The sequence below is a fragment of the Macrobrachium rosenbergii genome, chromosome 56 (assembly GCF_040412425.1).
Source record: "Macrobrachium rosenbergii isolate ZJJX-2024 chromosome 56, ASM4041242v1, whole genome shotgun sequence".
Classification (NCBI taxonomy): domain Eukaryota; kingdom Metazoa; phylum Arthropoda; class Malacostraca; order Decapoda; family Palaemonidae; genus Macrobrachium; species Macrobrachium rosenbergii.
The window spans coordinates 167,643-185,762 of NC_089796.1; the positions used below are offsets into that span (position 1 = coordinate 167,643).

General features: G+C 39.3%; 2 protein-coding genes across 2 annotated transcripts; one reads left to right on the forward strand and one right to left on the reverse strand.

The window, feature by feature from the left end:
- Positions 1–6,139: 6,139 nt before the first annotated feature.
- LOC136836623 (uncharacterized) lies at positions 6,140–6,842 on the reverse strand. The gene is made up of 2 exons (XM_067101087.1): positions 6,670–6,842; positions 6,140–6,452 (listed from the first exon to the last, which is right to left on the reverse strand). Exons 1-2 carry the CDS (start codon positions 6,840–6,842, stop codon positions 6,140–6,142), a joined length of 486 nt encoding a protein of 161 aa, XP_066957188.1.
- A 405-nt stretch (positions 6,843–7,247) lies between these two features.
- LOC136836624 (uncharacterized) lies at positions 7,248–17,620 on the forward strand. Its single transcript, XM_067101088.1, has 5 exons — positions 7,248–7,253; positions 7,472–8,093; positions 10,989–11,437; positions 13,794–13,976; positions 15,397–17,620. Exons 1-5 carry the CDS (start codon positions 7,248–7,250, stop codon positions 15,760–15,762), a joined length of 1,626 nt encoding a protein of 541 aa, XP_066957189.1. The 3' UTR covers positions 15,763–17,620.
- The last annotated feature ends 500 nt before the right edge of the window (positions 17,621–18,120 follow it).

Below are 18,120 nucleotides of genomic sequence, written 5' to 3' on the forward strand. Positions count from 1 at the left end.
ATGATTATACTTCGATGAGAGTAAAACGGTTCGATTGAGCTCCAAATGACAGATTCGGCGCAGGTTTTTTTCTTGTTTTAATGGAATTCAAAATGCTTTTGGTTCTAAGAGTTCAGTTCAAACCACTTTTGGGTTTCTGGTAGTTCAATTCAAACCCGATTTTTGGCTTTCTGACGGAAGTGCAATGATCAAAACCTGGATTTTTTGGTTTTCTGGCAGTTCAATTCAAACTTTGTTTGGCTTTCGAAGTGCAATGCAAACCCTGAGGCTTTTGGCTTCCTGGTACCCACCCTCGATTCAAAAACCAATTTTTGCTATCTGGTAGTTTAGTTTAAGCCACTTGTTTGGCTTTCTGGTACAATTGACTTCAAACCCATGCCGTGGTTAACGTTTTGGCTTCCTGGTAGTTCAATTCAGACCAACTGTTTTCTTGCTATCTGGTAGTTTAGTTTTTAAACCACTTTTTGGCCTTCTGGTAGTTCACTTCAAACCCTTTTGGCTTTCTGGTAGTTCAATTCAAACCATTTTTGGCTTTCTGGAAGTTCAATCTAAATAAGTTTTGGCTTTCTGGTAGTTTAGTTATACCCACTTTTTGTTATCTGGTAGTTCAATTCAAACCCTTTTTGACTTTCTGGTAGTTTGATTCAAACCGTTTTTGGCTTTCTGGTAGTTCAATTCAAACCACTTTTTTGGCTTTCTGGAAGTTCAATTTAAACAAGTTTTGGCTTTCTGGTGGTTTAATTCAAACCAACTTTTGCTTTCTGGTAATTCAAACCCTTTTTAGCTTTCTGGTTAGTTCAATTCAAACCCTTTTTGACTTTCTGGAAGTTAATTCAAACCCTTTTTTGGCTTTCTGGTAGTTCACTTCAAACCCTTTTTTGGCTTTCTGGTAGTTTAGTTATACCCACTTTTTGCTTTCTGGTAGTTCACTTCAAAACCTTTTTTGGCTTTCTGGTAGTTCACTTCAAACCGTTTTTGGCTTTCTGGAAGTTCAATTCAAAAAGTTTTTTGGCTTTCTGGAAGTTCAATTTAAACAAGTTTTGGCTTTCTGGTGGTTTACTTCTACCCACTTTTTGCTTTCTGGTAATTCAAACACTTTTTTGGCTTTCTGGAAGGTCAATTCAAACCATTTTTTTGCTTTCTGGTAGGGCAATTCAAACCACTTTTGGCTTCCTGACTACATGAGAATTTGGTTAACGGTGACTTATCAAGCAGACAAAACCAATGACTGAGCTTATAAATATATTGTAGTTTTTTATGATCATTATCAATACCTCATACTTTGTTTCCATGGCTTCTTTACAGAGTGCAAACTGTTGCGTACAGACCCAAGTGAACTGAAAAGTGTACAGCGAAATTCCAGGTCTCTAACATTATCTATAACAATAAAATCCGGGCGGATCTTTGTTTGTCCTCCCCGGGTGGGGGGCAGGGTAGGTAGGGGATCGAGTGGGTAGGAATGGAATGGAATATAGAGTTTAGGCCAAAGGCCAATCACTGGGACCTATGAGGTCACTCAGCGCTGGAAAGGAAACTGAGAGTAAGTAGCTCTGCAAGGTGTAACTGGAGGAAAACCTCGCGGCTGCACTATGAAAAAATTGTTAGGGGAGGGTGGATAACAAGATGGACGAAAGATAATATAAATGGAGGTACAGTAAAATGAATGCAAGGGGTTGCAGCTAGGGACCGAAGGGACGCTGCAAAGAACCTTGAGCAATGCCAACAGTGCACCCTATGAGATGCACTGATGGCACTATCCTATCCCCCTACGGGTAGAGAGTAGGGGAGACATGATGGGCAGCTGCGGGTTCCAGCGCAGCGTAGCGCACGCAAACAAACTCGTAGACATTAATTACTAAAGGTTCTTCTGTTCACTCTCTCTGTCTCTCTGCCAAGCCACTGAAATACTTCTCCCTCTCTCTATCTCTCTGCCAAGCCACTGCTGTATCTCAAGCCACTGAAAAAAATCTCTCTGCCAAGCCTCTCTCTCTCTCTATCTCTGCCAAGCCACTGAAAACTTCTCTCTCTCTATCTCTGCCAAGCCACTGAAAAACTTCTCTCTCTATCTCTCTGCCAAGCCACTGAAAACTTCTCTCTCTCTCTCTATCTCTGCCAAGCCACTGAAAAACTTCTATCTCTCTATCTCTCTGCCAAGCCACTGAAAAACCTCTCTCTCTATCTCTGCCAAGCCACTGAAAAACTTCTCTCTCTCTATCTCTCTGCCAAGCCACTGAAAAACTTCTCTCTCTCTATCTCTCTGCCAAGCCACTGAAAAACTTCTCGCTCTCTCTATCTCTCTGCCAAGCCACTGAAAACTTCTCTCTTCTCTGCCAAGCCACTGAAAACTTCTATCTCTCTTCTCTCTCTCTCTCTGCCAAGCCACTGAAAAAATCTCTCTCTGAAAACTTCTCTCTCTCTCTCTCTATCTCTCTCTGCCAAGCCACTGAAAAACTTCTCTCTCTATCTCTCTGCCAAGCCACTGAAAAACTTCTCTCTCTTTATCTCTCTGCCAAGTCACTGAAAAATTTCTCTCTCTCTCTCTCTCTATCTCTCTGCCAAGCCACTGAAAAACTTCTGTCAGGTCTTGTAGGTGGAGATTTTTGGGATGAGGTAGCTAGCTAGTAGCCCCATGGCCTCAGAGATCAAAACATACTTTGAAAATTACGAAGAATCAGATAATACAGGAGTTGAAGTAGAAGGTTCTAACGGTAGAACTGGGAGAAATCCTCACAACTGCACTGTGAAGTAACAGTTAGAGAGGTTGGATAGCAAGAAGTAAAAGCGTAATAGGTGGATGCAGGCTAGGGGCCGAAGGGACGCTGCAAAGAACTTTTACTGCCTACAGTGCACCACTCGAGGCGAGAAGGTGAAAACGATTCACCCTGGTACTGACAGTTTCGAAGCTCAGTTTTGGAGAGCTAAAAGACTGCGTCAAGTGTTTGTATGAAATGAAATGGAATACAGAACTTGGACCAAAGGCCAAGCGCTGGGACCTATGAGGTCACTCAGCGCTGAGAGGGAAAATGTGACTGAAAAGGTTTGAAAGGTAATATAACATTGCGAAAAACTCGCAGCTGAGAGACAATATGAACGGGGGGAGATTAAAAGGAATGAAAGAGGTTGAAGCAGTTAGGGACCGAAGGGACACCTCAAAGAACCCTAAACAGTGCCTATAATGCACCATGTGAGGTGCACTGAAGGCACTAACTGCCCTCCCCCCACCGGCCTACAGGGCTTCGTACTAAATGGAACGATACACAAAATCATCTATGATTCACTGTGTAACCCATTTGCCGCTGATAAAACACTCAAGCAGTTACCATTAAGGAAAACTTAGTATTGGACGAGTGCGACGGTATGATAGTGCAGAAGATAAAAAAAAAGAGATATATTAATATTTTATTACTATTATTATTATTCAGAAGACGAACCCTATTCATAAGGAACAAGCCCACCAAAGGGGTCACTGACTCGAAATTCCAGAAGCTTCCGAAGAATATTAGGATGTTAATTTGAAAGAAGCAACAGAATGCAGTAGGAAATGCAGAAAGAAATGTTAAATTAACAAAAATTAGTTTTTGTGCCTTTTGTTAGAGAAAATATTACAGAAAATATTTTACATTTTTAATAGTATTACAATCAGAATTTAACAAAGTTGACTTAACTTTACCAAAAACAAACATAATTTTATCGTACCATTCGGGTTGACAAATATTTCATCATGTACATTTTACAAATAATCTATGTATTTCAATGTTAATGTTTTTCTGTAGTTACTTCCTAAAAGACAATGGATTCTGAATCTAGATTCTTCAATCTCTTAAAAGAGAGAGAGAGAGAGAGAGAGAGAGAGAGAGAGAGAGAGAGAGAGAGAGAGAGAGAGAGAGAGAGAGATTGTCCTAAAAGACAAAGAACACTGAATCTATACTCTTCAATCTGAGAGAGAGAGAGAGAGAGAGAGAGAGAGAGAGAGAGAGAGAGAGAGAGAGAGAGAGAGAGAGATTATTCCTAAAAGACAAAGAACACTGAATCTATACTCTTCAATCTCAGAGAGAGAGAGAGAGAGAGAGAGATTTTTTCAGAGAGAGAGAGAGAGAGAGAGAGAGAGAGAGAGAGAGAGAGAGAGAGTCTTGTCCTAAAAGACAATGGACACTGAATCTACAGTAGATTTTTCAGTCTCTTAGAGAGAGAGAGAGAGAGAGAGAGAGAGAGAGAGAGAGAGAGAGAGAGAGAGAGATAGTGCCATCTCCAACAAAGGGAACATCATCATCATTCTTTCCCCTGGTACTGTAGTTTCTCCTTGATGTTACCAGTGACACCCAAAATTCTTAGAATAAACAAACCTGGGTCATACGAACCACAAAATAAAGGGGCTAGCTATTCAGAGACGGGAAGGGGGGGGAGGGAGAAGGGGTGGAAGGGAGGGTTTGGAAAGGAGGAGGAGAGGGTGATGTTCTTGTAATAACATTCCTAATCGCCTGTCTTTTTTTTTTCCTTATCTTATCAACTGTTATCAGTTTCTGCCTGAAGACTGACTTGCCTGAATCTCCTCTTGCAACATTTGGGAAAGCTTTAGAAAACAAGGCTATTATTATTATTATATCATCATATATTGCTAAAGGACAGAGAGAGAGAGAGAGAGAGAGAGACATTATACGTCCCATGGAATGGCTCCAGAGAGCGTGAAACCTTCAGGTTCTCAACAAGTCTTCTAGGGATGAGAATGCTAGACCCATACCCCCCTCAAACGGATCCTCGAAGTCGTGAGTCAGAAAAATAGGGCCGACCCACTGCCCCTTATCGTGCGCGCAAGCGCGCTTTGAATCGGCGCTCACATGCCATCAGCTTATCATTTGACGAGGGCTTTCCAATTGGTTAACCACCTCCCCTTTACGTCGTCAGGCAGTGTCTCCAGTCGACTTATCTGTGGCCCCACTTAGTATAACAGGTCAGCTGATCGTGGATAAACCTATTTTGACAAATCGTCTGTGGCAGAACTTTTTATCTTGGTGTCTTTTTCAACTATTCGAGAAGGCTCATTTAGGCCTAGACCGTCGAGTGAGCATTGATACAAGTGTTTTTGTATGTGATTGTTTCAGTGATATGATTTTGAATTATTTGAGATGGACTGCACTGATTTAACGCTTATACGTAAACAACAAATACATTCATACAAATGTAAGTACGTACATGACACACTACATACATTATATATATATATATATATATATATATATATATATATATATATATATATATATATATATATATATATATATATATATATATATATATATTATATATAATGTATGCTGGTGCTGCATATCACGATGCCATCAGTAAACACAATGCAACAGGGGGATTGATATCTCATTCCTTGAGATAACACATCCACAATCAGATCAAAAACATATAGACTTACAGCAGATCCCTGATGTTAACTAACTCTTACTGGTATCCGTTCAGTTAACCCAACACAGCTTCTAACCTGCGTTTTTGGTCCGTCACACACATTCTTGGTCCAACCTCACATACTTCTCCCGTGTTCCCTCTGCTCGCATACGCCTCTTGGCGTGGGACTCTAACCTAACATATGGCTTTTCCAGATCTATGGATATTCAGTGTTGTCCTTTCTGCTCTTCCCCGTGTTTTCCCATCACCTGTCGAAGGCCAAACACTGCATCTGTCGTTCCTCTTCCTGATGTGAAACCAAAGTGTTCTTCACCTACAGATGTTTCTTCCCCTAATCCTTTGAGTCATTATTCTTTCCCAGATTTTCATGGTGTGAAACATTAGCTTTATTCCTCTGTAATTTGCACAACCCTGGATGTCACCCTTCTCTTTATAGATAGGCACAATAAAGCTTTCTCTCCATTCTTTTGGTATCTCCTTCTGCCTAATCCTTCTTCTCCCAGGCTCTTCAAAACTTCTGCAGGAATTCCATCAAGTCCTATTGCTTTATCATTTTTCATCTTCTTTAGTACCTTCTTTAGCCCCTTCCTGCTAATAGCGTAGTGCTTGTAATACCAAGGTTCTGGGCTCCATCTTCTATGATTTCCCTTGGATTTGCTTCATTTAACAGGTGTTCATAATCTTATTTCCACCCCTCCTTTATCTTATCCTCATTGCATAAAACCACTCAATTCTCATCCTCAACTTGTTTCATATGGGAGTAGTCTTTGGTGTTCTTGTCTCTAGACTTGGCAACTCTGTGAATTTTTCTCTCTCCCTCTGGTGTTCCCAGCTCTTTGTACACGCCATCTGAGGTCTTTGCCTTTTCTTGCATGTCCTCTTGTTGTCCATACTTTTCTCGAATCTTTTTTCCATCTTTTTTTTTGGCTTTTACCACCTCTTTCACTTTATCTTGCCACCACCAGGTTTCCTTATTCTCAGGAGGTTTCTTTCCACGTGTCTTTCCAAACACCTCTCCACCCACTCTCTTTATCACCTCACTGTTGTGATTCCACCATTCTTGCACTCCCTCTAGCAATCTAATTTCCCTCAGCACTCTCCTTAAACTTCCTCCTGATGAGTCAGCTTCCGCCACTTGATTGTTGGTGGGGCAGGTGCAGGCCTACCTTTTACTGTGCTCCTTATTTCAAGGTCCATTACTAGCACCCTGTGCTGTGCTGTCACACACTCTCCATGTACAACTTAACAATTTCTCACCTCTCTCTCCAATGTGATCTTTTGCACATGAGGAAGTCAATCTGACTTTCTCTTGTTCCACTTTTGCATGTGGTGTCCTGATATACTTTCTTTTCAAACCAGGTGTTGACAGTAGCCCAATCAATTGACACTGAGCAGTCCACAACCACTGCTCTGTCACTTGCCCTCTTCATGCTTATTATGCTGTCTTTTAGGCTTCTTGATAGAATTATTCCCACTAAATTTCTGTCTTCCTTATTTGTTCCACTATAAGGCAATTTATGTCCACATCCCAGCTCTCTTGCTTTATCTCTCCTCTATCTAGTCTCCTGCACACACAAAATACTTATCCTTCTCTCCATCAGATCCGCCATCACTCTTCCGTTTTCAGTCATTGTCCCTTCGTTCATAGTTCCAACCCTCAAAGCTACCGCCCTATCCCTTCCCTACCCTCTTCTTCTCCTTTGGACTCACGCAAATGTAAATATCCTATTCATCACACACATGAATGTGGATATGAATTAGGTTGCAATATATCATCCTAGACATATGCCAACATACACACAAGCAAGCCCACACACACACACACACATACAAACATGAACGTACTCACTCAATAACATTATCCATATCTCCTACACATGTACCAACTTTAGGCATTTCACTCAAACCACGTCACCAAAAGCCTTCAATTTTCCTTTTTTGACAATTACAGAATGAAGGCCACCTATTCCCTGAGACTGGCCTTCTTGCTCGTCCTCATTTGGGCTTCGGCCATAACTCATGCCACATCTTCAGCCAGTTCTGACACCATATTTTTTAGCAATTCGGACACCACAGATTCGACCAATTCGAGCACCACATCTTTAGCCAGTTCAGACACTACAGACAATACAACTTCAGCCAGTTCGGACACCACATCTTCGGTCACCATACCTTCAGGCAGTTCAGACACCACATCTTCAGCCAGTTCAGACACATCTTCAGCCAGTTCGAACACCACATCTTCAGCCAGTTCGGACACCACACCTTCAGCCAGTTCGGACACCACAACTTCAACCAGTTCAGACACCACAACTTCGACCAGTTCGGACACCACAACTTCGACCAGTTCGGACACCACATCTTCAGCCAGTTCAGACACCACAACTTCAGCCAGTTCAAAACCACATCTTCAACCGGTTCGGACACCACATCTTCAGCCAGTTCAAAAACCACATCTTCAGCCAGTTCAGACACCACAACTTCAGCCAGTTCAAAAACCACATCTTCAGCCAGTTCGGACACCACAACTTCAGCCAGTTCAAAAACCACATCTTCAGCCAGTTCGGACACCACATCTTCAGCCAGTTCAGAAACCACATCTTCAGCCAGTTCGGACACCACATCTTCAGCCAGTTCAGACACCACAACTTCATCAAACACCACACCAATACCAAAAACAAGTGAGTTTTCAGTATTGTTTCATCTCTGTTTACCCCATTACTGACAAACATACCTAAGGCGAGACTACCCCTTACAAAAACGTTTCAAGAAACGCCATAAATACCTTTTCAATGTAAACACTGCAGGTGATGATCAAAGTAATACCTTTATTAAAAGAAATCAATCACAACCACAGACGTTTTCCCCTTTACAGATCACATAGTCCAGTGACCTTTCTGACTCAGGAGAGTAGAATTACATATACCCACTTGGGAACTTTTCCTGACGAACTGTCTTGGCTTAGGCATGGAACCTGGCCAGTGTTCACTGAGGAAATGTTAATTCATTTCGCAGAACTAATTTGTTGTGACTGTGTTTACAAAGGATGACCTTGACCATCTCAAGTGTAAGGTTAAAAGTGAGAGTGATATATATATATGTAAGCAGCAGTTTATTATGCAGGTTTCATTGAAGGAGTTAGTATGGGGAGTGCTCTGGGTCCTACTTTTGCAGAACTTTCTATGTGCAATTTAGAGAACAGGGTGTTGGAACATAACGATATGTTGATGATGGTTTTATTGTTGTCGACAATGTAAATTTCTTATTGAGGCTGAAGTCTAAACTTGAGGAGGAGTCTGTTCTTAAGTTTACTTTTGAACTGGAAACATATTTCTTTGCCGTTTTTGGATGCTTTGCTCACTTTATCCAACAGCACTGTAAAAACTTCGGCGTCTGTAAAGTCAACTAACCTGGGAGACTGCGTTAATTTCAATGGTGTTTGTCCCGAAAAATGCAAAATAGGAGTAATCACCACATTGTTACACAGAGGGTATAGGGTTTGCAGCCACTGGGGTTCCTTCCTCAACGAAACTACCAGAATAAGACAGATGTTAACAAACAATAACTTTCCCATGGAAGTAATAGATGAATCTGTACAAGAGGTTTTGGATAAAGTCATCCTTGATGAGTCGTTAATAACTGGCGAGGAAAAACAACGAACCAACTTCTGAAGGCGATAATGTCTGTCTCAGGATTCACTATAAAAATAAGAAACTCCAAAACCTACTCATTCGCAACAGACCAGCTTTAGGGGGAGTTAGTTCCTCATTGGACGGGATGGTATCGTTCTCGGCTAGCACTCTGCTGGGCCCGCGTTCGATTCTCCGACCAGCCAATGAAGAATTAGAGGAATTTATTCCTGGTGATAGGAATTCATTTCTCGTTGTAATGTGGTTCGGATTCCACAATAAACTGTACGTCCCGTTGCTAGGTAACCAATTGGTTCTTTGCCGCGTAAAATAAATCTAATGCTTCGGGCCAGCCCTAGTATATATATATATATATATATATATATATATATATATATATATATATATATATATATATATATATATATATATATATAATAATGTATGTATGACTGAATCACGAAAATATGGAACGTGATGAATATAGAAATAAAGACAAAATCCACGACGGAAGAGAAACATTGGATTGCTGCAAGGCCTTTCGACTTCTGGTCCTTAGCACAGTAAAGGACTAGAAGTCGCAAGGCCTTGCAGTGCTCCATTGTTTCTCTTTCCTTTCCTTTCTTTATATGTATATATATATTTATTATATATATATATATATATATATATATATATATATATATATATATATATATATATATATATATATATATGTTCATTTACCTTTGTTAATTACCTTTGTTAAACGCCTAATTCTTTGTACAGGTGTTCTTTTGTTTTAACCACTTACAGTTACCCATTCTTTGACTTGTTACATGTTAACAATAATTCCATGAAAATTGTAATATTTTAACCAATTGTTTACTTATTTGTAATTATTATTTCTCGTCATGAAACGATTTAAATATTTTAGTCTAGCATGATTATGGACGAAGTACAGTCCGGAAGCTCGCTATAGAGACAAAAAAATAAAAGGAATTATTGAGAAGTGGCTCCCTTTTATAACTCTACGAACTTCGAGTAGTGAAGTGAGGGGTGAAGTGAGGAGTGACTACAGAACACTGGAAAGAACCGATATCAAAACACTTAAAGTTCGCAGTCACCTAGCGTTCAAAGAAACCTGCACAATAAACAAACTGCTGCCTACATTATATATTATATATATATATATATATATATATATATATATATATATATATATATATATATATATATATTATATATATATATATATATATATATATATATATATATATATATATATATATATATATATATATATATATATATATATATATATATATATATATATATATATATATATATATATATATATATATATATATATATATATATATATATATATATATATATATATATATATATATATATATATATATATATATATATATATATATACATATATAAATATATATAATATACACTGTATATATACATATGTATATATATGTATATATATATATATTTATATATGTGTTTTATGGTTATTTGGCTTATCGGAAAAACAAAAGAAGCGATGACTAAAATCATATTCAAACACACAGAGAGAGAGAGAGAGAGAGAGAGAGAGAGAGAGAGAATTTAAGCCACCTGGGTTTGCTTAACTGAATGTCACAGTTCAGTAATGTATCTGCTAAGATGTCTTCCAAATTGTTCGAAGATCTCTCTCTCTCTCTCTCTCTCTCTCTCTCTCTCTCTCTCTCTCTCTCTCTCTCTCTCTCTCTGTCAAATTAAAAGAAGCCTATGTACGTCATTAATTTTGACTCTCTCTCTCTCTCGACATCTTGACAATGCACACTGGGAAACCATAACCAACTGCCTCAACTCTCTTTGCACAGGAACTCAGACCATTTGCCCCAACAAATACTTTGTTTTCCCCTCAACTTAGTCAGAATGTGACATCACCCAAATCTTTCCCGACAGAGAAAGAGGTCCTGGAGGAGACGGATGTTATCCTTCAAAACATTACCAGTAACCTCCAAATATTCCAAGATGCTCTGACAGAAGCCGAAGCCACTACAACAACAGCAGTGCCTACGACGACGACTGAACACAGCGGGTCCCAAGGAAAGGACCTTGCGCGACCCCTCATCGATCTCATACACTTCAAGAGCATATCAGATGGGGAGAGTATCTGCTCAGAAGGCGCCGATGACAGTTGCAGAGCTCTGGAGAAGACGCTCAATGATATCGACACACAACTCACGTCTCTGAGCCAGAATGTCGACAACTGGGGTCAGGATGATTTGGAAAGCTTGACGTCGCTCAGCTCAAACCTCAATGGTCAAATGAGCTACGCTACTGACCCGAAGTTCATAAAAGAAAGCCTTAACATAACCGTTACAAGAAGCAAACTGCATGAAATAAGCACGGTAAGCTGTCTTAACTCGCTTTGTTGTGCATTAAAACTGACATGCATAATTATGAACTGCTTGCATTTATTCAACTCTTTATACCAAATGTGCTCGCTCTCCTAATTTTCCACGAGGTTAACTTCAGCTGGTACAAGTTTGTCCATTGAAGCAAATCCCGCCTGTATGTGTGTGTGTGTGTGAGCGCTCCTTTTTCCATTCCAAGAGAAACCAGTTCATTTTATTTTGGAGTCCTTTCCTCGTATTCCTATCCTAACCTAACCTGCCACGGTCAGCGGATATCTGCTGCTTCGTCTTACCTGCAACCTCTCCCACACACAAGGTTACATTGTACTTGACATTTAGCTATATGGATTGCTAGGTTTCGTAGATCAAAGATACACAAACATTGGGCTGGATTAACCTAAATTAATCTAAACTGTGCTTATGCATATGTGAGTGTGTGCGTAATTAAATCTCTCACCTCTATCAACATTCTGAGTGTTCAGCTACTTCATGCTTGTCCTGGAAAGATTATTTGGTTTAAATGTCACAAATTCCTTTCTTCGAGAATATGTTGGCCTTCTTCGCTCCTCTTTGAAATATAGGTGGGGGTGATTGGTTTATATAAAGCTGGCCTTATGCCAACACAGGCCATTGCCCAAAGGTGGGAGCCCGTTGCGAGTGGCAAGGACTTCTGGTCTTTGCCCAACCGACTGGCATAATTCTTAGACTGGCTTTCTACCTGCTTCTGTTTTCCCTTGCATATAATCTTCCACCGTTTTGGGATGAGGTTGCCAGCCCTGTGCCCTTCCCTATCATGGCTGTGGCACATGACCCCAGACAGCTAACCACTAGAAACACAATTCGTGGCTTAAGTCTGCAAGGGTATTTTTTCCAGTAAATGGGCCCAAAGACGTTTCTTCCCTTATCTTTATTTAGCATCTTCTCTCTCTGCTCTGTTTTCACTTCCTCTCTTTTTAGTGCCTTAAACGTGAGCCATTCTAGTGGTGGAAATTCCTACTAGGAGCCCTGAAGCATCCGCCTCATATCTCTAAGGTCTTATCATTACATGATATGGTTTATCTACAGCAGAGTTTTAACGGAGGAGTATCAGCAGCTCTCTGCAATATATCAAGATCCATTCCTTCCCCCAACTTTCCTTACCATGTTAGATCAAGTAGCCAGAGCTTTAAGTAGTCCTGAACACCACACACTTACCTAAGCATGGTGTTCATTTGCGCAAATGTCCTGATTCGCTCAGCTTAACACGTATCACGTGTAATCAGTAATGAGAGCCTTATCTGAGTTGTGCAAGATATTAACCCATGAACAATAACGGCTGAAACTGCCAGTCCTTTTGATTACAATGACAGCTAATCACTGGGTTACCCTACTGACAGAGAACTTCACACTGATGCAAAATGTTCCATAATTTGTACGTAAATGATCACTTCACACACACAATAAATACAGCATAATGCTGAGGGACACTGCAGAGAACCTTAGTACGTCGACTGCTCCTTGAATAGCTGCTGCTCTCCCCTCCTCACCACATGTCCAAACCATCTCCTCTTTGAGATCTTAAGCCTCTAAACACTAGCCTACATCTCAGCAGCTCTCTCCCTTTTTAATATGACCTTCTCAGGACACTCAAACAAGAAACTTTAGGGTGTTACAATCGTAATCCTTCCAAATCCCCTCAATTTTCTTCAAAGTGCCTTTGCATCTGCTGCACTGAGAAGTCCAGACCTGGTATACTCAGTCATAGCTTTTGGGCCAGTTTATCAATTCGATACTCTTATCCAATAATTGTCCAACAGCCCTTCTTTCCAAATCCCATAGGCTGTCGCAACCCCTCTGTTCTATAGCCATCTTAATACTACCTTCTAATTCAGTCAGTCCCTTAGGCAACAGACATACAATATAGTAAAGTACCTCCTCTTAAGGCCAACCCTTCCACCACACGGACATCTTCCTCTTTCTTTTCAATGCTGGGACACCATAGCCCAAGGAAATACATCAAACTTGAGGAGCAGTTTCTGTGACACACCTGACACAATCAACACAACTCTACTGCACTCAGCCCTTGGCTTCCTACCTGACCGCCTTCAGTTTGGACTTGCTTCTTTTGACCTCACGTTCACTTTACTTTATCCTGTTCTCCTGTTCCTTCAAACATTTCTTCCAAACCAGAGAGTTTAATATTTCAATTTCGTTCCAGAACTAAGGAAACCAAGAAACTGTAGTTACAGGTCCCTCTCCAAATCCAAGGAAGTTAATGCTTTAATTTCGTTCCAGAACTAAGGAAACCAAGAAACTATAGTTATGAGTCCCTCTTCAAAACAAGGAAGTTAATGTTTCATTTTCTTTCCAGCACGCAGACAACGCCCAAAATGCAGTCCAGAATGAAATCAAGGCTCTCAATGATGGGGTCCTATTCACCGCAGTTTTCGGCACACTGGGAGGGCTAATCCTCCTTGTCCTCATCGTTGGCATAGCCTTTAGGGCCATCAAAAGCAGCAAAACCAAGAAGGAGAAGAACAAGGAATACAACAAGGTATGATTCCAATTTTTTAAAGCCATTAAAATGTTGCTACAGGTATGTTCCTCCCCACAATGCATATTCGTATATAATATTTGGGTAATTTTCCGAAACTGTGCGATTTATAACCAATACCTCAAGGCTGTCCTTATATTGCAATTGCATGTATAATTGCACCAAGTTTTTACTGCTAACTGTTTAAGAGTCAAATATATAAATTATAAGTTAAGGTTCCATTTTGTCTTTAGTTCCTGATCAAATGCAGACAATCCCAATTCCTCTTCCATTTCAAGAATTAAACCACTTGAACACTGGTAGCTCTCAGAATACCAGTCGTAACTTGGAACATATTCCAGAAAATCATGAGATATTTAGGCCAATTTCCCATGACTGGAAAGAATGCAAGATTTCAAGACCTTCTCTCAAGCGCTTGCAAAGCCTCCATCAAAAGTTTTACCTGTAAATTTGATGACACTTTAAAATTCCTTATAATTTTTCATAGTGGCTGCTCATATGATGGAGAATAAATATCTGATTATTGTCCAAAAATAAACACAAAACACTGATTCAAGAATAGGGATATAAAATTCAGGTCTAAGGCAAAGTGCTGGGACTTATGAGGTCATTCAGTGCTGAAAGGGGAATTGAGAGTTAAAAGGTTTGAAAAGTGTAACAGGAGGAAAACCTCAAAGTCTCTCCCAGAATGATTTCCTTGTTCAACTTGTTCCCACTTTTAATAATTTTCCTGTGTATGTCCAGTTTCTCATTGTGACTCCAAATTTTTACAATTTTTATGTCTGTAAGTACTTTTTGGACTCAAAATATCATTATCATCCCCATTCAGAAAATGAACCCTATAACAAAAGGGGCCATTGACTTGAAATCCAAGCTTCCACAGAATATGACGTTCATGCGAAGGAATAACAGAAGGTAATAGGAAATACAGAGAATAATTCAATTATTAAGAAAGATAAGATAAACTGTCAAATTAATAAACCAACAAATAAAAATGTAAGTAAACTGTAAAATACAAAGAGAATTGCTTTAGGGTAGTAATGCATTGCATCTTTGCTTATGTTTTGAAGTTTCAATTGAACAGTTTTCCTTGGCACTCCAATGAAACATCCTGTCTTCACTACCAGCTTGTTTATTTCTTTTTTCTTTTAATAACTCATCTCTTCTTTCTGTCGCACCTTTGAACTTCTGTTACTTCTTTCAAATGAACATCATATTTTCTGGAAAGCTTGAATTTCAAGTCAATGGCCCCTTTGGGTATGTTCCATATGAATAGAGTTCATCTTCTAAATAATAATAATAATAATTTTGTTTCATTTTCTAACCTAACGCATCATGCTAATCTCAAAACCAGAAACTTCAAAAACCAAATTGCCTTCACAAAGAAAAGCACACTCAAGACATGTATCCTTATCTGCAGGTATCCGAAGCAAGCGTACCCATCGACGGATTCCTTCGCGATCACAACAACCCGGGTTACATGGACGACGAACCAGCCAGACCCAGAGACGACGTCTATCCCATGCAGAATTTTGGTAGGCCCGCGCCTCCGGACAGAGATCCCTACAGACGTCCAGAAACGAGACCAGTGGAAGATCTCTATACCAGACCCTCAACGTCCAGGCGTCCTCAAGTCTCCCCAATTCCAAGAAGCAACTTGAACTATTCCAGGTCAGAGGCTGAGAGGGACGACACGCGTTCCACTAGGCCAGGCTTCTCAGGTGACAACTCTAGGGCAAGTGATCCTTACTCTGCACCCAGAAGTGGTATGAGGAGGTATAATTAACAGGAACTACACTGGCAACCACAGACAGTACCTTCAGTCTTCTCAGAACCCCACTGCATAGTTGCAAAGGACTTTGTTGCAATACCAACCATAAAATACCATGTACACAAAGCTTGCACATTTGGCTAGCTGGGAAGAGTGTATGTGGATGCATTGCAGATTTCTGTTTGACACCAGAGGATAACCACTTTAAATAGAAGATAATCATTTAAAATATAAACGATAAGCAATCAAAATATAGGGGGATAACCATTCAAAACAGATGATAATTTAAAATATAAAGGATAAGCATTCAAAATACAGAGGATAACCATTTACAGTCGAGGATAACCATGTGTACAATATGAAGGATAATCATTGAAGATATAGAGATAACCAATTTAAATTCAGGATAACCATTTAAAATATAATGGATAACCAAGTAAAACAGAGGATAACCAGTCAAAATCGAGAATAACCTTTTAAAATATAAAGGATAATTAAAATTGAGAACCATTTAAAACATAAAGTATAACCATATGAAACAGAGGATAACCATTCAGAAATATAGAGGATAACCATTTAAAATATAGGGAATAACCATTCACAATGAAAGATAACCATGTACCATATCAAGGATAACCATTGAAGATATAGAGATAGCCATTTAAAATAGAGGATAACCATTTGAAATAGAGGATAGCCATTTAAAATAGAGGATAACCATTTAAAATATAGAGGATAACAATTTACAATAAAGAGGATAACAATTTACAATAAAGAGGATACCCATTCAAACTATAGAGAATAACCATTTAAAATACAGAGGATAACCATTTCAAATATAGAGGATAACCATTTCAAATATAGAGGATAATCATTTAAAATATAGAAATTCAGTAACTCCATTTTCATCTGCCCACACCAATCATTATTATTACTATATTATTATTATTATTATTCACAAGCGGATAATAATTCACATGGAACAGGCTCTCAGGGCCACTGACTTGAAACTCAAGCTTCCCAAGAACAGGTACCTTTACCACTTAACTGCTGCATTATCATCTACTTGAGTTTCCAAGTCAAAATTTATCACATTTGCTGCACTTTAGGGAAGAGTAAGTAACACGTATAAGGCGACTACTCTGTCGCCCTACAGAATACTGTACAGTAAACCCCCCCCGTGTTCGCGGGGGATGCGTGTCACACATCCCCCCTCCCCGCGCAAATAGCCCAAACCTGCGAATACTTAAGACCCTTCTAAAAACACTTAGAAGTCCCTATTTCGATAGTTCAAACACAAAAAAACCCTCTAAAAATGCTTACACCCGAGTGTTTTAATAGTTTTATCACAAAAAGTGCATTTAGTCATGAAAACGATATGAAAATACAGTGATCAGTAAACATTTCTCAGCGAAAGATACCGCGAATAAGCGAATTTTCCACGAATAATGTGTGTATATGTTCTATATAACAATCTGCAAATTGGCGAGTCCGGGAATCGTGGGAAAGCGAATATGGGGCGTTTACTACAGTATTCAGTGTTACCATACCAATGTTTACAGTATTCAGCAAATATGGGGGTTTACTTAAGTTGAATGTTGAACAGTATTCATTAGTTACCATACCAATATGGGGGGTTTACAGTATTCAGTTACCAATATTTACAGTATTCAGTTACCACGCAGATATTTACATACTGCATACCAATAGTTTAGTGAAACTGAGTTACTACACTTCTTAAGTTGAATGTTGAATGGGGCTAGTAATATGTTGAGCATTCAAATACTGTAGATGTTTTATAAAATTCAGTTGCTTTTACAATGTCCATGTTATTATTAATTTCTGTTCCATTAAATACACTAGTCCAATATCATACGTTGTTCTTCCACTGACCCAATAAAAGCAAATTCAAATTCAACATCAGGAAATACAGAAGCCAAATATAAATAAGTACAAAATGCGCTGTAGTTTCTTCGGCGCAATCAAGTTTTCTGTACAGTGTATAATGCTGTATAAAACCCTCAGCTGCTGCCCACAAAACTTTCAGCCACAGCCCGGTAAATAAAAATGCTACTGAGGCTAGAGGGTTGCAATTTGGTACGTTTGATGAGTGGAGGGTGGATGACCAACATACCAATTTGCAGCCCTCTAGCCTCAGTAGTTTTTAAGATCTGAGGGCGGACAGACAAAGTGCTGATGGACAGACAAATAGCCATCTCAAGAGTTTTCTTTTACAGAAAACTAAGAATCACAATAAAAGTTGATGATACATAAAATCTTGCAGAAATTTTTGCCTTTGAGTTGGTCGTTTTTATTCTGGTTTTTGGTACAAGAAAATAATGCGGAAGATTCCGTAGAATATACAACAGAATA